A 23259-nucleotide genomic window follows, 5' to 3' on the forward strand; every position below is an offset into this window, starting at 1 on the left:
AGTAATTCAATGGCACTAAATTCATGTCTTTCAATAATTACTCTGAATGTAAATGAACTAAATGCTCCTATCAAAAGATAGAGGGTATCAGAATGGATAAAAAAACAAGACCCATCAACATGCTGCCTACAAGTGACTCATTTTAGACCCCAAAACACCACCAGATTGAAAGTGAGGGGGTGGAGAACCATTTATCATGGTAATAAACATCAAAAGAAAGCTGGAAGGCCATTCTTATATCAGACAAACTAGATTTTGAACCAAAGACTGCAATAAGACATGAAGAAGGGCACTATATCATAATAAAGGGGTCCATCCAACAAGAAGATCTAATAATTGTAAATATTTATGCCCCTAACTTGGGAGCACCAACTATATAAACCAATTAATAACAAAATTAAAGAAATTCATTGATAATAATAATAGTAGGAAACATTAACGGTCCACTCACAGCAAAGGACAGATCATCAAAGCAGAAGATCAACAAGGAAACAAGAGCTTTGAATGACACACTGGACCAGATGGACTTAACAGATATATACAATGCATTTCATCCTAAGGCAGCATAATACACATTCTTTTCCAGTGTACGTTGAACATTCTCCAGAACAGATCACATACTGGGTCACAAATCAGATCTCAACCAGTACAAAAAGATTGAGATCATATCATGCATATTTTTAGACCACAATGCTATGAAACTTGAAGTCAACCACAAAAAGAAATTTGGAAGGACCACAAATACATGGAGGTTAAAGAACATCCTACTAAAGAATGAATGGGTCAACCAGGAAATTAAAGAAGAATTTTAAAAATACATGAAGCAAATGAAAATGAAAACACAACAGTTTAAAACCTTTAGGATGCAGCAAAGGCAGTCCTAAGAGGGAAATATATAGCAATACAGGCCTTCCTCAAGAAACAAGAAAGGTCTCAAATACACAACCTAACCTTACACCTAAAGCCTAAATCCAGCAGGAGAAGAGCATAAAGATTAGAGCAGAAATCAATGACAGAGAAATCAAAAACACAATAGACAAGATGAACGAAACTAGGAGCTGGTTCTTTGAAAGAATTAATAAGATTGATAAACCCCTCGAGAACTTATCAGAAAGAAAAAAGGGCCAAATAAATAAAACCATGAATGAAAGAGGAGAGATCACAACCAACACTGAAGAAATACAAACAATTATAAGAGAATACCATGAGCAATTATATTCCAACAAATTAGACAATCTGGAAGAAATGGATAAATTCCTTGAAACATATAAACTACTAAAACTGAAGCAGGAAGAAATAGAAAACCTGAACAAACCTGTAACCAGAAAGAAAATTGAATTAGTAATCAAAAATCTCCCGACAAACAAGAGTCCGGGGCCAGATGTCTTTCCGGGGGAATTCTACCAAACATTTAAAGAAGAATGAATACCTATTCTTCTGAAACTGTTCCAAAAAATAGAAATGGAAGGAAAACTTCCAAACTCATTCTATGAGGCCAGCATTACTTTGATTCCAAAACCAAAGACCCCACTGAAAAGGAGAATTACAGACCTATATCCCTGATGAACATGGATGCAAAAATTCTCAGCAAGAGGCTAGCTAATCAAATCCAACAGTACATTAAAAGGATTATTCACCATGACCAAGTAGGATTTACTCCTGGGCTTCAGGGGTGATTCAATATCTGCAAATCAATCAACGTAATACAGCACATTAATAAAAGAAAGTATAAGAACCATTTGATCCTCTCAGATGCAGAAAAGGCATTTGACAAAATGCAGCATCCTTTCTTTATAAAAACCTTCAAGGAAATATGGATAGAAGGAACATTTCCTTCCATTTCTATTTTTTGAACAGAATAGAGAACCCAGAAATGGATCCTCAACTCTATGGCCAACTAATCTTTGACCAAACAGGAAAGAATATCCAATGGAAAAACAGTCTCTTCAACAAATGGTGTTGGGAAAATTGGACAGCCACATGCAGAAGAATGAAACTGGACCACTTTCTTACACCATACACAAAAATAAACTCAAAATGGATGAAAGACCTAAATGTGACAGAGGAATCCATCAAAATGCTAGAGGAGAATGCAGGCAGCAACCTCTTTCATCTTGGCTGCAGCAACTTCTTGCTAGATATGTCTCCAAAGTAAGGGAAACAAAAGCAAAAATGAACTATTGGGACTTCATCAGGATAAAAAGCTTTTGTACAGCAAAGGAAACAGTGAACAAAACTAAAAGGCAACCTATGAAATGGGAGAAGATAACTGACTTATCAAACAAAGGGCTAGTATCCAAAATATATAAAGAACTTATTAAACCCAACATCCAAAAAAAAAAAAAAAAAATCCAGGCAAGAAATGGGTAGAAGATATGAACAGACATTTGCTCCAAAGAAGACATACAAATGGCCAACAGACACAAGTAAAACGCTCAGCATCACTAGGCATCAGGGAAATACAAATCAAAACCACAATGAGATACCACTTCACACCTGTCAGAATGGCTGAAATGAACTCAGGAAATGACAAATGTTGACAAGGTTGTGGAGAAAGGGGAACCCTCTTACACTGTTGGTGGGAATGCAAACTGGTGCAGCCACTCTGAAAACTGCATGGAGGTTCCTCAAAAAGTTAAAAATAGAACTACCCTACAACCCAGCAGTTGAGCTACTAGGTATTTATCCAAAGGATACAAACATAGTGATTTGAAGGGGCACGTGCACCCCAATGTTTATAGCAGCAATGTCCACAATAGCCAAAATATGGAAAGAGCCCAGATGTCCACTGATTCATGAATGGATAAAGATATGGGGGTGTGTGTGTGTGTGTGTGTGTGTAATGGAATATTACTCAGCCATCAAAAAGAATGAAATCCTGCAGGGCACCTGGGTGGCTCAGTTGGTTAACTGTCTGCCTTCGGCTCAGGTCATGATCCCAGTGTCCTGAATGATACCTTGCCATTTGCAACGACCTGGATGGAACTAGAGGGTATTATGCTAAGCAAAATAAGTCAGTCAGAGAAAGACAAATACCATATGATTTCACTCATATATGGAATTTAATAAACAAAACAGATGAACATAGGGGAAGGAAGGAAAAATTAAAAAAAATGAAAACAGAGAGGAAGGCAAACCATAAGAGACTCTTAACTATAGGAAACAAACAGAGGGTTGCTGGAGGGGAGGTGAGTGGGGGAATGGAGTAATTGGGTGATGGGCATTAAGGAGGGAACGTGATGTAATGAGCACTGAGTGTTATATGCAACTGATGAATCACTAAATTCTACCCCTGAAACTAATACTACAGTATACGTCAACTAGACTGAATTTAAATAAAAAATGTTTTTGAAAATTTCTGAGTCTACCTTAATAAACAGTAATTCATTATAAATAGGAATGTGCAGTAAGAACAAAGAGAATTGGTAAAAACAGGTAATATATAACCTCTGTGGATTTTCCAATTTTTTCAAAGTGTCAGGAAGACGCTTAGCCAGATCCATCATATCCTCAGAGATTGAAGTCAATTGTTTCTTCACATCACTAGGCAGCATTTCCTCCTCTGGACAAAAAGAATCACTGTTAATTTTCAAACCACAAAGCAGAGAGATTTATTTAGCCATTTATTTAAACAGTATTAGGGGTCACATTTTCATTTTCTTTCCTTAAGTGAATTCCAACAAAAGGACTTCCTTATTCTATCTCCATATCACCTCACTTTATTTCCCTTTCAGATTTTTGCTACTTGAATTTTAGAATAAATTCCAAATGATCTACATTCATACAGATTACAACCAGTGGTTACCAACCTAGGCAGAAGAAGGCAGAAATGAGAATCTGAACCCATCTACACTATCAAAATCAGAACTGATTTCGGTGGGCTATTAGTTATGAAACATAGTTTAGTAAACATAACCTGAGTCAACAGCCATGCCTCACTTCCCTTCTTATCAGTCATGACCAAAATAAAATGCAAGCCTTTCCAATCAGCAGTTATCTTCCAAACTCTCAACTTCATCCTGTCTGGTACATCATTCTCCATCAACACCACACCTGCGCTCCTTCCTCGAATCCTTCCCCTGCTTAGAGTTTCTTACAGCTCATCACCATTTTCTCTTGTCCTTCAAAAGTCCAGCTCCTCTGAAGCATGCGACATAGGACTGTACCATCTGTTATTCCTGATTGCCGCATCTTGTGACCTCAAAATCACATCCCTTCATTCATTGAAGATTTTACTGCCTGGTTCACTGTCTTTTCCTTCACTACTACTCCTGTGATAATTCCACCTAAAAGTGTGGCCTTTTCAGTGCTTTGATCCTTCCATTTCCAACAATCTTTTCCTCCACTGACTTCAGCCACCCATTCGAGAGTCATTTGACCTTATAATTGCCAATAAAGTCACTACTTCCAAACTTCAATTGTAAGCATTCCACCCTCTGAACACCAGCATGCTGGCTTGCTTTCCAGGATGCCCTCCCCAGTACAACTATTCTTTCCACTTTCAGTGCCAAATCCACTGATCCTATCACCTTTTCCATATACCTTATCCCTCCCACTCCCCACAATGTCTTTTTTTCCTTTCTTACCCATTTTTAATAATCATTCCCTTGTACGTCTGGACTCTGACCTCTTTTGCTCCTTCCTCCCTCCATGGTACTTTTTATCTAGGAAAACCCCTATTCTAATTAAACCCAGCTTTTTTACCTACTTGATGCCTATACTCAAAGAGTTGACTACCATTGAAGATAAAACACAGCCAAGATGACTCAGCTTGCTTTAAATTCATGACAGAGATCTCAAAGGAATCCTCAGTAGTGACTGTTAAATATTCTATATTTCCCACTTTCCTACTATCGAGATGACTATTTCATACCTCTTTCTTTTTCTCCAAGCCTCTAACATCTGCTTGCTCCTCCTTTTACTCAGGGAACAACCTCACTCCTCATTACACTAAGAAAATAGAAAAAGAAAACTATCTCATCTTCCCACCCCCCATCTGCTAATTAGTCTGTACTCACAGAACTACTCTCATTTACAGCAAAATTCCATGAAAGAGTTGTCCACACGCACTGTCTCAAATTTTCTACTCCCATTTTCCCCTAAACAGACTCCAACCAAGCCTTCGCCCCCACCACTACAGCATGGCTGTTTTGGGAAAGGTTACCCAGGGCCTCCACACTGTCAAATCTAATTGTCAGGTCTAGTTCCTCATCCCCTTCAGATTCTCAGCTATTTAAAACAGGTGATAACTTCCTCCTCCTTAAAACATGTTCTTCCTGAGGCTTCTGGACACGACACCTCTCAACGTTCCATCTTTCACTACCGCCCCTTCTCAGACCCTCTTCAATGCGCTCTCTTCATCTCCCTGATCTCTAAATGTCGGTGTGCCCTCTACATCAATACTTAGGCCCCCTCTGTTCTTTATTCCAGTCACTCCCTCTTTCATCTCCTTTCACTGCTTTAACTGCCATCTATATCTTAATGTTTCCCAAAGTTACATCTCCAACCTCAACCTTTCCCCTGAACTCCAGAATCACATTTCCAACTGTGATATCTGCTTGAATATCAATAAGCACCTAAAATTTAGCATATCCAAAACTGAAATCTAGATTTTTCTCACCCAAACCCACTTTTCCCATAATCTTTCCACCATAACTGATCCTTCCATTCACTCAGCTGATCCAACCAAAATAAACATTGTCCTCTCAGTCTCTAGATCTTACCCCTTATGGAGAATTCATCAGCAAATCCTTCACAATCTACACCTTCAAAACATATACACAATCTACCACTTCTCACCATCTCTACTGCTACCAGCCTAATCCAAACAAGTGTCATCTCCTGCTGGGACTACTATAGTAGCCTAACAGCCTTCCCTGTCTAAACACTTGCCCTTTTATAGCAGCCAAAAAAAAAAAAAAATCCTTTTAAATTTAATCATGTCATTTTTCTGCTCCAAACCCTCTAGGGTTTCCCATCACTCTACTTTATATTTATTGTAATTAATAAAATATGAAGCCATAGTCACCACCTGTAAGGCCCTAAATGATCCGGCCTAAGCTCCTTTTCTAGCCTCATTTCCTCCCACTCTGACCCTTACTCATTTTGCTTCAGTTATCCTCACTGTTCCTCAAATAAGGCAAACAATCACCCTCAGACACTTAGCTCTTTCCCCGATGCCTGCTACATTCTTCCCTCAGATAGTCACGTGGCTCTTTCGCTCATTTCAGTGAAATGAAGTGAAGGCGCTTGGTCTCCTGTGTTCAGTCCACTTTCCCCTATAACTGAAACTGTGCCTGACTCATAATAAAAACCCATCAAATATGTCACATGAATGAATGAATGAGTAGCCCCTTTCCAAACCAATCTTCTAAAAAAGAAGTTATTTATACATACTTTCTCATGTTCCTTAGATCTAATAACTCTTCTATTCACGTTAATGTGATTTCTACTCACACCACTCCACTACTCCACTCTTGCTCTGCTTATAGCACCTTTATGTTCCCAAAGCCTTTGGACCCTTTTCTGTTTTAATAGCACATGCCCCCAAAAACCACTCTCTCCCCGGAACACTCTTTTGTCAGCCAATACACCAAAGCTGCTGGGGTCAACGGTTACAAATCGTTGCCATGTTGCCAAAACTGATGATTAATTCTAAATCCTCAGTTTCTCAAATTCTCAGCAGGACTTAAAACAGATTGATAACTGCTCCTATGTAGCTCTTCACTTAGCTTTCGGCAAACCGTATCTCCTAATTTCCTTCTATGCCAATGGCAGGCAACTCCTTTGCTGTCCCTTCCCCCATGCAAACATGAAATACTAAGAGTTCTTCAAAATTCTTAGTCCCAGTTTTTTATCTCTAACAAAAACTGTCCTCTGAGCCACAGCCTGGATATCTAAGTGCCCCTGGCCACCTCCACCTTGCTATTTGACAGCCCTCCTTCCTTTAATGTGTCTAAAATCAACTGTGACTCCTCAGCTCCAAAGCTTGCTCCTTCTCTTCAGTGGTTTTCACCCCTGTTGTTCGTGGCAACAACACAGTAATGATCCTTGACACATGGCTGTCATCATCACACCAAATTCTGCTGACTCTACTGCTCTAGTAAATGTATTTAGAATCTATCCCCTTCTCCACTCTCAATACAACCATCCAAGCCGGGTCACCACTGCCTCTCCCTTGGATTGCTCTCTCAGCCTCCTAAGGAGGTTTCCCACCATGACCCTTGCCCAGCTACAATCCATTTTCTACTCTACAGCCCAAGTTATTCTTTTTTTTCTTTTTCTTTTTTTTTAATGTAATTCATGTCACTCCTGTGTTTAAACCCCCCAATACCTCTTAGGAGGAAATTAAACTCCTCATGTAAACATGGCCTATCTGCTTTCCTTGTTCTGCGTCTCTATCCCTCACTCCATCATATTCAGCAGTTCACCACGCTGAACTACTTTCATGAAGTTGCCTGTCGATACTATGATCTCTTTTTGCGCCTGCTGTTTCCTGTGCCTATGACACTTTTCCTCTACTCTTTCGCTACCTAACTCCTGTTCCTATTTCAGGTCTTGCCTTAAACATCACTTTCTCCAGGAAATACTGCAATACTTCCAAATATGTATCAGATGGCTCTCCTATGTGCTAACCACAACGCCTTGTTTTCCCACATCATGAGACTCATCTCCCTATACCTATGCCTTTTTTGTTCATCTCTATGTCCCCTACAAACCTGTAGATTTCCCTCTCAGGAAGCAGATCATGAGTGCCTTATTCATTACTGTATCCCCACATCATAAAGTGCTAAAAAAAGTTTAATAAATAAGTAAGTTTATTTTTATCTGGTATCTTGTTTAGTGTTTATTAGGACCATCCTGGAGTAAGCTAATATTTTAACAAGGAGAAACAATGTGCAATATCCTTTTATTTTCTGATATTAAAATCCACTTTAATTCTTTAATAAGAAGAAAAAACACAATTGTATAACCAAAAGTGGTCATTTGAAACTATCATATATAAATACACCAGGGAAATTAAACAACAGTGAGGCTGATACCTCTGGCTTCATAACAGGAAGGGAGGAGGGGGAGTGAGGAAAAAAAGAAAGACTGGTAATCTTTGTTACAATTCACTAGGATCCTAGTCAAGGTACCTCACTTCAGATGTCAAACAAAATTTACTCACACATATAATGCAATAAAGAATAAAAGTGAGGGTCAAACAATGCAGTATTGAAATGACAGGTACACTGATACCAGGACTTCTAGTGGTGACTTTAAATATATGGTACATTAGTGAGAAATATCTTAAACATTTCCTTAGAAGCATTTTAATCAGAGACAAAATTGCATGTATAACCTAGAAGTAATTCTGCAAACCACAAATTCAGAAAACCATGAATCCCCTCTATTGAGTTTAATTCTGTTATGATTTAAATGAGTTCTATATTGTTCTCCAGATCAGCTTCAAAAACCTATCATCCGCTCAATTTAAGCAAGGTAATTTCTAGCCACAGTACCTTTGGCTATAGAGAGTCAGGAAGCTCTCATAAGAAGTGGCTTTCCAGGGAAAGAAAGAAAGCATAAGGGGTCTTCTACCTTATTAGGTAAAGAAGGAGGGTCTATTACAAAGAACATGAATCCCTTCTCAATGGCAATTAATAAGGGTACAATATAATTTTAAATGAGGAGGTCACACCATATCTTTAAGCTTATTTAGCAAAATCACTAATTTAATTAACATCTTTTTTAGGATTTTATTTATTTATTTGAGAGAGAGAGAGACAGCAAGAGAGGGAACACAAGCAGGGGAGTGGGAAAGGGAGAAGCAGGGAGCCCGATGTGGGGCTCGATCCCAGGACCCCAGGATCATGACCTGAGCCAAAGGCAGACACTTAATGCCTGAGCCACCCAGGCGCCCCTCATTTAATTAACATCATAACAAATACAATTATTTAAAATCTCCAAAAGAAGCTACAAGAATAGGAATAACAACTCCGTAGATCAATACAGTTGCTTATAATATTCTGTTCCTCTTAGTGCTCACAACTATTCTATGCAATAGGTATGTGGCTATCAGCTACATTCCAAACATGGGGAAACATGTAAACCTCAAGTCACATGGCAGGGATTCCCCTTTGATTTCTGTGACATGAAAGCCCATGCTCTTCCACTCTACTATGCAGGTCTGCTATCGCTGACCTATTGAGGTATCTGAGAAAAGCACTGAAGTTGAACAAAGTGGCCATACTTTTTGGAGAAAAACAGCAGTTATCTTACCCTAGAAAAATTTAGAAATTTAAACCAGGACACTATAAAGTAACTAGTACACTTTAACTATTTATAGCAAGGATGTAATAATCTCCAGCCTGGGAGATAATTGGTTGTGTCACTGATGTTATCAAAGCCACAAAGCCCCACCTAAAGAAGCCTAAGGAATAGCAATGTGACAAAGCAGTAGTAAGTCCTCCTCTGCCACAAGTAATGTGCCTGAAACTCTAATCTTTGACCAGAGAGATCTCACACCCTATTGTCAACACGGTTCAGACACTCAAGAAGTTGTAATACTAAACAGTTTGCACATGTGTAAATATTCACTTTTTGAAGATAAACCTCATAAAAGAGCAAATTCAAATTTTATCTTTTATTTTTAGAGCACCACATACCTTTTTTATTTATAGCAAACCTTTGCACAGCACCACCTAAAATCTCTAATTTTTGATAAATGATGAGACCGGCCTATTAAGAGAAAAAGCAGAAAGGTGAAGAGTATGCTAAAGATAACCAAAATAAAGCTTTATGTCCCATCTTTAGAAAAATCCAGAAGAGTGACTCCCAAAGCACCCAAAAAGCTGCATTCAACTTACTGTGTTACACAAAGATCTATGTCTTCATTAAATCACCACACCAATTTCGAGAACGGAGAAAGTAAGCTGCTTGCGCCTTAAAAGTTTTAAATTTTTATCTTTTAATATTCGATATTTAAGGAGTTATCCAAATCAAGTAACTTATAAGTGGGACTCCAACAAAATACAATCAAGTAAGAGAAATCTGTTTTGGCGACACATATCCACTCCCCCGTATCTCATTAAATCAGCTGTGAATGTCGGCGTATGAACAGCCCTCCTTCCAGGCACTGTTAACAGGAACAACCAAGTCACACTGATTTTTCATGAATAAAAATGCTACAGAACTTGCACGAGTTCTCAACAAGTTCTACGATTTTTTTTTAACAGAATGTAAAGGAAAATTATCACCCTATTTCCTGACAAGATTGAATTTTTTTCTGTTTTTAAAAAAAGGAGTTTCCAGGCCTAAAAACAGATGCAAAAAGGGAAACAACAAGATATTCATCTACAAATGAAAGTATAAATTAAAGGGACGCCTGGGTGGCTCAGTCGGTTAAGCGTCTGCCTTCGGCTCAGGTCATGATCCCAGGGTCCTGGGATCGAGTCCCGCATCGGGCTCCCTGCTCCACGGGGAGCCTGCTTCTCCCTCTGCCTCTGTCTCTCTCTCTGTCTCTCATGAATAAATAAATAAAATCTTTAAAAAAAAAATTAAAAAAAAAAAAAAAGAAAGTATAAATTAGGGAAAAAGAAATCCACAGGGACATAAAATATATTTCCTGCAAAAAACAAAAACAAAAAACAAATAATGCTAAACATTAAGATAAGCCCAAATTTCAGTATGTATGAATATGTAAATATGAAAATACAACTGACTAACAGCAGTGGAAAGCTAAATTTGGAGGTAATTTTCCTAAATTTTTAGCACATTTTAAATGTAACTGTAAGAAATAATGCCAGTTTCAATATAGAAACTATAATTATTTTTATCTGAAGTTGTTTATAAATCAAATACATCATCAGTACCATTTGCGTTTACTCAGCCTGTGTTTATTAGCTTTCCATGTTTTCAGAGAGATTACATTTATTACACATAAATTGGACATTATTTTGGCTTCATGACAATTAAAAATACTAGCACTTTGGTACTTGCTAATTAGTATTGAGAATTATCAGTTTCACTGAATGTCTTCTTAAGCATTTTTAATGCCAACCTGATTTAAAATATTTTAGTTGAGTTTGTACAACCATTACAACAAAATTCTTCTAAAGTAATTTATTATAAAGTATAAAAAACACATCATAATTTAAAGATCTTTGGTACATACATACGCATCAGTGGCTGCATATAGTTTCTGATCCTCAGTGAGAGGAAAATCACTCCAATTGCTACAGCGGATAGATCTGTCTTTCAGAAGCTGTTTGCCAAAGAGGTGTTTAACCAAACCAGTGAGGCTCCAGATCTCTGTACATTTCAGCTAGAAGTAATGAAAAATCAATACTGCAAAAAATTCTATTTTCAGATATTCCTAAATGCCATCAAATGCCCATGCCGCAAATAAAGTTGGAAATGTTATCACCAAAATATATGGCAGAGATAGTCCTTAATAAATTTCCCATCACTAGAAACCTCATTTTCAGTCCACATTATAAGAACTGAACTCTGGAATTTCCCCAATGTAGGTATTAAAATTCTTGGACTGTAAAAGTATTATTCATGGAAAAAAGCTGGATAGGTTGGTACGCTTTCTATCCAGCCCAGTGACTATCTGGCTAAACATGCGAATTTAACTTAATGACTACATTAATAAAATATATGAAATAAGGGTGACGGAATTGATGGCCAAACCTCCACTAAGCCCATCATACCACAAGAGCTACATTATGCTTTCCCTTAAAAAAAAAAAAAAACTGTTATTGGTATAAATGGATCAAAGGAAAAACTTAAAATACAATATTTAAATATACAAATATATGAAATAAAGTGAAATAGTACTAAAGGGGGGTTCTAGCTTAAAGAAATTTCTCTAAGGCAATGGATTAGAACTGAAGGTTTTCATTATGGAATACTCATTTGGGACTTCTTTATTGTTACAATAACATACAGCTTAAAGTATTTTTTTCAAAATATCTAACATTCAGATAGATGGGACATTCTGTGAAACACAATCTTGTTTATGTAAATAATATATATATTACATCTACCTTTTTTTAAGTTTTTATTTAAATTCCAGTTAGTTAACATACAGTGAAATATTATTTTCAGGTGTCCCAACATGGTGATTCAACACTTCCACACAACACCAGAGGCTCATCACAAGTGCACACCTTATGCCTACCTTTTCATTGGCAACATCTGTCAGCTCCACAAAATTCTTCAAATCGATATCAAAGTCACGCAGAAGTTTCTGCTGATCTCCTTTGATTCCTACACCTGCTTTTTTAATTGCTTCATTTTCAAGCAACATTTTTAATCCCTGAGGAAAAACTGTAACATTTTATTATTATTTCCATAGGTTCTATCAAGTATTATTGATTTCTTTTCTTTAAGATTTTATTTATTTATTTGAGAGAGAGAGAATGAGAGAGAGCACATGAGAGGGAGGAGGGTCAGAGGGAGAAGCAGACTCCCTGCCGAGCAGGGAGCCCGATGCGGGACTTGATCCAGGGACTCCGGGATCATGACCTGAGCCGAAGGCAGTCGCTTAACCAACTGAGCCACCCAGGCGCCCCTATTGATTTATTTTCTACTTCTTACACATTCTATGTTTATATTTAAATTTGTTTATGTTAAGCTTAAATTCAGAAACACATTCACCTTGAGTATTTTTTTAAAAGATTTTATTTACTTATTTGAAAGAGAGAGCACAGAGGGAGAGGGAGAAGCAGAGAGCCCAATGTGGGGCTCAATCCCAGGCCCAGGGATCATGACCTGAGCCAAAGGCAGCCACTTAACTGACTGAGCCACCCAGGTACTGCCACCTTGAGCATTTCTTTTCTTACCTAAAGCAAAGTCCTGACTGATAAATGACAAGAAAAACAACTGGTTTGAAAACTTCCTCTGCTAACATTAACAGTATATTCCTGATCATTTAGCCCCTCAAAACTTCAGTTCTATACTGTCTAAACCAGGAATAATATCAATACCTGATGGAGATGTTGTAAAAATAAATAAAACAGGGATATGGATGAATCAGATGGAACATGAATACTTCAATAAATGTAAGGTGATGAGAGAAGCACCAGCTAATTCAAAAGCTTAATTTTATAGGGATAAAGTTGACATAATATAACTATCAACCATATAAAAATGAAACAAAGAAAAGAGATACCAACCTGACATAGAAGAAATATGAAACAAGTAACATTTGCTCTCTGACACACATAACTGAATCAGTGCAACTCTGCTCAGTTTCCCTTTATTGTATATTGGTGGCCATTCCATGTCAAATCCTACCACACCTCCAGTAGATAGATTAGTGCTACAGGGGGGAAAACAGTGCAAATTAATTACATTAAAATTTTAACTTCTATATACCTTCTGCATTCCAAAAATTAAAAGACAAGCCATATATGGTAGAAGATATCTATGATACAAATACCTGATAATAAATAGCCAGAAAATATTAAAAATTCCTTGAAAAGTTGGTAAGAAAAAGACAGATAATCCAGTAAGAAGAAGAAGGAGGAGGAGGGGGAGGAAAAATATAAACAGGCAATTTCCATAAGAAAATCCAAATAGCCAATAAAGTCAAATAAATATGTGAAGACATGAAACCTCACTTGAAATCAAATGCAAATTAATTGATATAATTTCATATATATATGAGTGGCAACAATTAAAGTCTCACAGTATCAAGTGCTGAGAAAGATATCTACCTGTGGGACTGCTCAAACACTGGTGAATGTAAATTGGTAAAATCCTTTTAGAAAAGGCTTTGACAATATTTAGCTGAAGATGTATAAACCCTATGACCTGCAAGTTTTTTCTCATAAATATATCAAACTCTCAGATGCAAACAAGCAGACAGATGTTTAAGAATGTTCATTGCAGGAGCACCTGGGTGGCCCAGTCGGTTAGGCATCCAATTCTTGATTCCATCTGAGGTCATGATCTCAGGGTCTGGGACTGGCCCTGCATCAGGCTCCGCGCTCACGGGGAGTCCGCTTGAGGTTCCTCTCTCCTCTCCCTCTGCCTCTCCCCCCACTCACACTCGCACGTGTGCGTGCTCTCTCTCTCTCTCTCTCTCTCTCTCTCTCGCTTTCTCTCTAAAGTAAATAAATCTTTAAAAAATAAAAATTTGCTTTAAAAAAAGAATGTTCATTGTAATACTGCTCTTACTGGCAAAATGGAAACCAACTATTTCCATCAACAAAAGAATGGACAAATTGTGGGATACAGAAACAAATATTATATATAAATTAAAATAAAGCTACATATACAAAAAACATAAAATGTTGTGTTTTTGACTCTCATAACAGCATATGATATTTGGGGATATAAAAATATAGATATAATAGAAAACATGTGAGGGAATGTTAAACACTGAACTCATGATAGAAGGTATCTCAGAGGGCTGCAGAGGGGAGAATCAGAAAGGACATACCTGGGGTTTCAGCTGTATTTTATCGTAACATTTCTTATTAAAGATTTAAAGAAAATGGATATTAAGATTTGCTAAACCTAGGGTTTTGTTGTATTATTTTCTATTTTTGTTTATATTTGCGTATTTTATAATTTTTAAAAATTAAAAATGTGTATCACAAAAGAATCTCAACTTCTGCATTGGGCCAAGATGGAGTAACAGTGATCGACATACCTTTCCTCTATGAACAAACAGAAAATTGGACAAAGAGAAAATTGGACAAAATAGGTAAACAACAACAGTTTTCAGACACTGAACAACAGGCAATACAGGACTATGCTCTCTGAGAGAAAGGAAACCATGGGGGAGCCCTACTGCTGCCCCCGCTTTCTATCTGGACTTTCCAGACACCAGAACAGGGAGAAGTCAAAGCAGAGCACTGAGTTAGGGAGACAGGGTGCAGAGCCAGACACGCTGAAGGAGCTGGAAGTAGTTACTGGAGAGGAGGGAGCTAGGCAAGAAAGAGTATGCACAAAGAACAACCAGGGAATCATCAGATGAACAATTCCTAGGGCTTACATGCAGGAAAGAGGCATTAAAGCTCTGAAAAGTCACCTTAGAGAGTCTTGTTGATCGCCTGGGGCAGTCAGCAAAGACTCCATAAGGGTCACACCTTATTATAGGGCTAAATTATTCCCAGAGTAAAGACTCCTATCGACCTACCCTAATAAAGCTTAAAAATAAAGGCTCAAAAGGTAAAAGCTGATCTTCAGGTAACTTAACTGCCTGACAGAGCAAAGCTCTTTTCTTTGAAGAAAAAGAAGCAAATCCAACACTCAACAAGGTAAAATCACAATGTCCAATCAAAACCACTGGCAGTAGGAAAAAACAGGAAAATGTGACCCCTAAACAGGATAAAAATCATTTCATAGAAAAAATAACTAAAATATGGAATTAACAGACAAGCACACTAAAACAACCATTATAAATATGCTGAGTATGTTCAAATATTTAAAAGAAAACATGAATCTGAGAGCCAAAATGGAAGATATTTTCTAAAAAGAAACAAATGGAACTTCTGGAGATGAAAAATACAATAAAATTAAAAATTCACAGGATGGGATGATGGACACTACAAAAAAGTGAACTTGCAAACATAGCAAAAGAAACAATTCAAACCAAAACACAGAGAGAAAAAGAATTAAAGAAAAACAATAAAAGACTGAAAGGGAAGAGAACCCCATGACCAATGACACAGTATTAAGCAATCCAACCTGTGTGTATAGAGACTACCAGAAGGAGAAAAGAGTAACAGGATAAGGAGAAAAAAAAAAAATCTAAAGAAATATTTTAAATCTGATGAGACTAGAAACCCACAGACCCAAACAGCTCAATGAACCCTAAGCAGGATGAAGACAAACCACACTACACAAAGGCATATCATAATCAAATTGTTGAAAACCTGTGATAGCAAAAATCTTTAAGGTAACCAGTGGGGGTAAGAAAAAAAAGTCTGCCTATCATAATGTACACAGAATTCATCGGAACTACATTCCTCAAATCACTTTAAGCTTATTGCCTTTAGATATGACATGCTAGAGCACTGACAAAGGTAAGATGGTAGAGTTAAGATATAATCATAAATGACAGATTTTACCTTCTCTATGAGACAAATTTTGTTCTATATAATGAGACCCAAAAGTGGGCAGTTAACCAAAGTAGGAGTGAGGACACCTGAATACTATTTCTAGAATTCATCTACCACCAGAAGATCATTAATAAATAAACTTACCTCTGTATCTTTTAACCATTGCAATGTACAACAGTTTAAAAAAAAAAAAAAAGACAGGTATACAACTTCAAAGAAGATCTGAATGAATTCCCTACTTCTCTCCTTGTAAAATGCTTTAAGAGCCTTGGATTGCATTATCGCATAGTCCTAATTTAACAAGGCAATTTTAAAAAATACTAACAGTCATTTCTAATGTTCTTAGGAATCATTTGCTAAAGGCAACAGAGCTGATCACAACCATTATTCACTACTACGTTGTTATTTTTAATGAAATATAAAAGGGGCACTTGGAGGTTGAATAATTCTCGCATTTTTTGGTCCTACATTGGTGAAATAAACAATGTGCTTATTTAAGTATTTAAATACTGAAAGTAATAAAAAATTAGGTAATAGAAAGGATTATGAATGAACAGGTACATTACACATTTAATCCAGTGATTTTAAGATTTTTTTAACATAAAATTAGAACTTGTCAAATGATATTCTACATGTAGAAATGATTATCTATGGAACACATCTTAACTATAAAATTCAGTATACTTACAAATACTGTTATAATAGTTATCTTCTAAGGGTCCAAATTCAAATGAAACTAGAAAATTCAAATCTCTTACCTAATATCTTCCGACAGAAAAGAACAATCACTAGCTTCAAAACTATAAACAATGGATCCAGTGAATTCTAAGAAAGGGAGGTCATCTTCGAAAACACTCTTCTGAATAGATGCCTTGAGTTAAATAAGATTACAGAAAGGCACAAATAAAGTTAAATAAGAGATGTTCATGGAAAAATTAAAGTTCAGTGAAGCACTCAAATTATAGTTCTAAGTTTTATCAACTAATGTTCTATAGACTAACGAAGTCATAAGGACAACGTAGCAAAAATAAAGCCATCCAAAAATTATTTTTCTAAAAAGCTTATTTGCAAACTTCTAATCCTATTTTCATAAGAGCACTTATTTTATTAATTTTTTTCTGTAATTATATTAGTATTCTAGATGTAATAATGTTGCCTTTAAGTTTCTGAAGAGTGGCTGGTGGATCTTGAATCTAAGAAAACTTAAACTTGCTTATGCACAAAAATTCACCAAAATAAATACTGTCTAAATTATCTAAATTAGAACAAACTAGTAAGGTCAACCATACAAACTAGATAAAAAGGTAAAATACAGAGTTAGAATCCCCATTTTGTGGGGCACCTGAGTGGCTCAGTTGGTTAAGCGACTGCCTTCGGCTCAGGTCATGATCCTGGAGTCCTGGGATCGAGTCCCGCATCGGGCTCCCTGCTCGGCAGGGAGTCTGCTTCTCCCTCTGACCCTCCTCCTTCTCATGCTCTCTGTCTCTCATTCTCTCTGTCTCAAATAAATAAATAAAATCTTTAAAAAAAAAAAAAAAGAATCCCCATTTTGTAAGCTCCATTAAAATTTAATCCCATTCACCCAATAAATGACTAGGTTGTGGTTCAATCACCCAACAGCAACTAACTTAAATGGTGACGTGCAGTTTACAAGTGAGGACTGACTGATTTTACAGTCAAATTTACACTAAATTTCCCATCTGAAAGAATAATTGGTGAACCACATACCTTTCCTTCTACTGCAGGACAGGTCTCATTCTGCACAGACATCCATTCAGGAAGTTTCCGCTGCTGTGGAGTTGTTTCCAACTTTTTTTCATTCATCTTAGTAGGCTCTAGTTGCAAAATTCAAAAAACAATTACTCTGTGAATAAATATAGTGCAATCTTTGAAAGAAAACTCAGAGAGAGGCCTGTGGATATGACTGAAGAACCAAACATGCACATTTAAAGTTATGGCATTTGGCCCACATGTAGATTTTAAGAGCTGGAATTGCAAAACAAAAGGAAACATATAATACGCTGGATCTAATAATTATATATTTAGTAGTATTTCTTCTTTTTAAAATAAGTGAGCCAGTTTAATTGAGTTCTAAGGTTCTAGTAGTTTCAAAATCCTATTATTCTATGACGATCCTTTCAAAGAATAATCTTTATCTCATCACTAACGACAATCCTTGGGTGTGTGAATTCTTACAGATTTTGACATCTTTAATTTTCTTATCATCTGTCCTAAGATCTAAGTAAACTCCGCAAACTGTTGGACTTGCTCACAAGTCTACTTGAAAAATGAATTTTTAGACAGAACAGCTTTCTTATATTAAGAGTTTTTTTTATTAAGCTCTTGGCCTAGTAAGTGAACAAATTTCCCTAAGAATAAGAGTTTCACAGAGGATATTTTTAAAAATCTGTTACTAGCTGTGAGGGCTCTTCTCAATGTAAACCACATGTAAAGAATGGTTATAGAAAACACAATGAATAGGAGAACCATGACAAACTCTTTTTGTTAAATGGCAAATGGATCCATACTCTGGTGTGACCTAACATACTACATTGAAGTAGCTTTAAGTTCTTAATAAATCTTTCCAACTCCAACCTTAGTTCCTATTATCTCAAATTTCTAGTAAAGGGGCAGCAGTTTTAAATATATACCTGAAGATTCTTATGATGAAATATGTTAATATGAAATAATCACAGCAACTATTTATGATTTAGGGATAACCTGTTATCCCTATTGGATACTTAGCAATATAAACCCTGAAAAAATTACACAGTATCAGCAGGTATCCATTTTAATTGCTCATTTTCTCAAGCATGAACCCCCAAAACTGAGAACACTGATAATTTATAAAGGAAACTTTTAAAAGATTACTGTAGCAAAATTTTCTATATAGAACCAACTCCACCACTCTTACGCATTGGGAAGGAAAGGGTTAAGAACAGGTTGGTAATCCACTCAACCTACTGCGGGAGGGGAAATGAAAGACCTCAGCCCTGGATCCCAGTAATACACAAATGACCTCAAACCAGAAGGTAGCCTTATAAACCTATCAATGATACTTACTAGCAGAAAAATACCAAAGAGGGGCGCCTGGGGGGATCAGTCATTAAGCGTCAGCCTTTGGCTCAGGTCACGATCCCAGGGTCCTGGGAACCAGCCCCAGGCTCCCTGCTCAGCGGGTAGTTGCTTCTCCCTCTCCTATACCTCCTGCCTGTGTTCCGGCTCTCGCTGTCTCTCTGTCAAATAAATAAATAAAATCTCAAAAAAAAAAAAAGAAAAATACGAGAGTACCTATCTAGAAAATGCTGTTCGCAAGATATAGCTCAATTATCTGGACTGCTCATCACAAATGAGCCTGGAATTATGCATTTATTAATTTATGGCTGAAAAATGGGGAGTAGTCAAGTAAGCTGTGTAACTAAGAGAATATAAAACAGAGAAGTTCCAGGGGCGCCTGGGTGGCTCAGTCGGTTAAGCGTCTGCCTTCGGCTCAGGTCATGATCCCAGGGTCCTGGGATCGAGCCCCGCATCGGGCTCCCTGCTCCGCGGGAAGCCTGCTTCTCCCTCTCCCACTCCCCCTACTTGTGTTCCCTCTCTCGCTGTGTCTCTCTCTGTCAAATAAATAAATAAAATCTTTAAAAAAAAAAAAAAAAACAGAGAAGTTCCAAAACCAACACAACTTCCTTTGTGCAATTTATTTATTTATTTTTTTGCACACATTGCTCAAAACTATTCTGTTAATCCAAAACCATAATGTGTCCTATTGCAAAAGAAAAGGACATTTTTGGAATCTGTGTCTGACAGTCTGGGGATCCTCCAAAAAAAGAATATGCCATCTGCACTTGGTGCTTGCTTGTATTCTTTGAATCATTAACAAAGTTTGGCTTTGGGTAAGATCTATGATTCACTGAATCAGAATGGACAACTCAAGTTTGGGTGTTACATTTATATTATATTAATGAGATAAAATATGTAAAACATGTTTTTATAAAACGTTTTACAAATGTTAGTAGTTATTAATACATTTGTATGTGTCACAAATTCAAAACTCTTAACAAGAGTTAAAAATTGACCCCAAAGTGTACTTTTATATATATTTTGTTCTTAATCTTAAAATATTATTTTTATGAAGTCGGAAAACAAGTTTTTGCTATACACAGAGTAGATAATTTGCAAAACTGCCAGAAAATTGTGGTTTCTGCAAATAATAGACAACTCTATAAAAACAACTATAAAATCTTGGAATTTTGTAAGTAATTCACTCACACTGCCAAAACAGAAATAAACTTCAGTAACTCTTCCCTGAAGCCACCTATAACACTAAAATAATTTTAATTTGAAATGGCTAGTTTTCAGATGTAAAATTTCTTTTTACACACAAAATTCTGTCTAGATGCTTCTAGGCAAAGAATTTAAAAGTAAACTTGTTTACAGACCTAACATCTTTGTCAAATTTACTTAGATCTCAGGACAGATAAAAGCACACAGCAAATTAAGGTTGCAGAATAATTTGCAACAAGGAAATTCTTCAAGATACCTGAAGATTTTAATCGTTGATCAGATAAAGGTTATTCTCGGAAGGGATCTGAGTCATTGAATAATAGAATTTTTTATTTATATATTTAGCTGTTATGTTGTTGAGTATAAACAACTTTGACAAGTCTTTTTCTAAAATCAAGTCTTTTATCATCTCATAACACTTCATCTTGTACCATTAAAAGATCTTAAATTCCTCTTTGAAATAAATACAGATGGTCCCTGACTAACAATGGTTTGACTTGGGATTTTTCAACATTACAATAGTGCAAAAGCAATACACATTCACTAGAAATCATACTTGAGATTTTGAACTCGGATCTTTTCTTGTGCTAGTCATGTGTGTATGACCTTCTGTGGTGACATGGGCAGCTCCAGGTCAGCCACACAGTCACAAGAATAAACAACCAAGGGCGCCTGGGTGGCTCAGATGGTTAAGCGTCTGCCTTCGGCTCAGGTCATGGTCCCGGGGTCCTGGGATCGAGTCCCGCATCGGGCTCCCTGCTCCTTGGGAGCCTGCTTCTCCCTCTGCCTCTCTCTCTCTCTCTGTCTCTCACGAATAAATAAATAAAATCTTTAAAAAAAAAAAAAAGAATAAACAACCAATACGCTGACAACCATCCTGTAACCATGCAACCATTCTGGTTTTCACTTTCAGTATAATATTCAATAAATTGCATGAGATATGCAATACTTTATTATAAAATAGTCTTTCTGTCAGATGATTTTAGCCAACTGTAGACTAATCTAAGTGTTCTGAGCACGTTTATGGTCAGCTAGGCTAAGCTAATGATGTTCGGGAGGTTAGATGTATGAAATACATTTTCAGCTTCCGGTGGTCTATCCAGGAAGTTCTAAGTCAAATAAGATCTGTAATATACTTTGATTTGCTTCAGTTTGGACTTTCCTGGAATCATCCTGCCTGTCTATTTACCATTATCTGCTACTTTTCAATCTGGGTGACTTTTTTTAAAGGCTGCCCCTAAACAATATACACCTGGGATTTTTATTATTTTTTTATTTTTCTATTTTTTTGTTTTGAATAGTCCCATTGAACAGGTCTTTCAATAGGGTAATTCATCTCATTTGCATTTAGTGTAAGAACATGGGTTTTCTCTTTCATCTTACTTTGATTAGTATTTATCTTACTTTCTTCAGTTCTTACTTTTTTCATTTTTCCTGATTGGCTGAAATTACCATTCATACTCTTTTTCCATTATCAATGACAAAACGTCAATTTTTTTCCATCCTACTATTACCATACTATCTCAGGAAAATACTGTAACAATATCCCTTCCCCACCATGACCCTATACTTGCACTGTCCTGTTTTTAATTCCACACCCTTCTAATGACTGCTCTTTGTTGATGTGGTTTTGGTTACAGCCTGTTAGTTTTCTTAGTATTGCTTTTCTTTTTCAACAATCCTTACTACTTTTTAAACATTTTTATTTTATAAATTTCATCATCTGTTATATGTAAATATATTGTTTACTATGGTTTCCTCTTCCCTTTGTCTTACCCCTCTTGAATTTTTGTTCTGACTCGATTGTTTAGAGAACTCTTTAAATTATTTTCATCAGGTAGAATACGAAGGTAATAAACTCTGATTCCCTGTATATGTGAAAATGTATTTCTTCAAACAGATAGAATGATGTGTTGGCTGAGTATAACAGTCCCTCAGCAGTCTGTAGATATTCTTACTGTCTTCTACCTTTTGATGCTGCAAGTAAGAAATCCATTATTTCTCTGATGCTTTTTCTATTGTAAGTCATCTATTTCCCATCTGGGAGCTTGAAAGACTTTCAAGGATTTTTGTATTTTAAGGAGCCTAAGCATAAACTCTATTCGCCTTGGGATCAGTGAGTCCTTGGAAGTCTTTTTCTTAAGATCAGAAAAATTTCCCCTCAATATGGGTTGAATTGTATCCCTCCTCAAAAAAAAAAAGTGTTGGGAGTTCTAACCTCAGTACTTCAGCATGTGGCTCTTTATTTGGAAAAAGTCATTACAGAGGTAATCAAATTTAAACAAGGTTATTACAGTGGTCTCTAATCCAAACTGAGTGGTGTCCTTACAAAAAGGGGACAGACATGCACTGAGAGAAGATGATGTGAATAAACATATGGAGAAAGAGCCATCCATTTACAAGCCACAAAGAGAAGGTCTCGAACAGATCCCTCCCCCACCACCCTCCAAAGGAAACAACTCACCAACAACTTGATTTAGGACTTCTGGCCTCCAAAACTATGAGACAATAAATTTCTGTTAATCATGGAGTTTGCAGCACTTAACTATGGCACCTGCAGCAAACTAATATACCCCTATTTCTAGTTTGGTTATTATTTAGTTATTAACCGCCACTATCTCTTCCCTTTTTTCCTTCTACAACATTTATTCACATGCTGGTGAATTTCTTCCTGCCTGGATTTCTTCTCCTAGACTCTTTTTTTTCCTTCCTGACTACCATCTCTTTAATTTTGTTCTTTGTATTTTAAGATACTTTTTACACTTGACTTCCAAGATGCTAATTTCACTCCCAATGGTGATAGTCCTTTTCAGTTTGTCTACTGAATTTTTATAATGTTAAGATCTTGATTGTTAGTTCCAGAAAGTTTCTTTATTGCTCTAGTTTAGTCCCTATTATTTCTTTCTTTTATAAA

At 36.6% G+C, this 23259-nt stretch overlaps 1 protein-coding gene across 9 annotated transcripts in view; it reads right to left on the reverse strand.

The window, feature by feature from the left end:
* WRN (WRN RecQ like helicase) overlaps positions 1-23259 on the reverse strand; it is a 154894-nt gene that overhangs the window by 101042 nt on the left and 30593 nt on the right. For 5 of the 9 annotated variants that reach the window (XM_064585578.1, XM_064585574.1, XM_064585575.1 and 2 more), the window contains 8 exons: positions 19128-19300; positions 17793-17899; positions 16823-16935; positions 13167-13312; positions 12170-12318; positions 11159-11308; positions 9651-9723; positions 3448-3562 (listed from right to left, as the gene is read on the reverse strand). In XM_064585578.1, the coding sequence (XP_064441648.1) occupies positions 3448-3562; positions 9651-9723; positions 11159-11308; positions 12170-12318; positions 13167-13312; positions 16823-16935; positions 17793-17888 (842 nt within the window). In that variant the 5' untranslated portion in view covers positions 17889-17899; positions 19128-19300. Of the gene's footprint in view, positions 1-3447; positions 3563-9650; positions 9724-11158; positions 11309-12169; positions 12319-13166; positions 13313-16822; positions 16936-17792; positions 17900-19127; positions 19301-23259 lie in introns of those variants that run through there. The other 4 variants (XM_064585576.1, XM_064585577.1, XM_064585579.1 and 1 more) reach the window with 3 other exon arrangements.

This window comes from Mirounga angustirostris, unplaced genomic scaffold (assembly GCF_029215605.1).
Source record: "Mirounga angustirostris isolate CCGP_5_RB_7025 unplaced genomic scaffold, mMirAng1.0.hap1 SCAF_2, whole genome shotgun sequence".
Classification (NCBI taxonomy): domain Eukaryota; kingdom Metazoa; phylum Chordata; class Mammalia; order Carnivora; family Phocidae; genus Mirounga; species Mirounga angustirostris.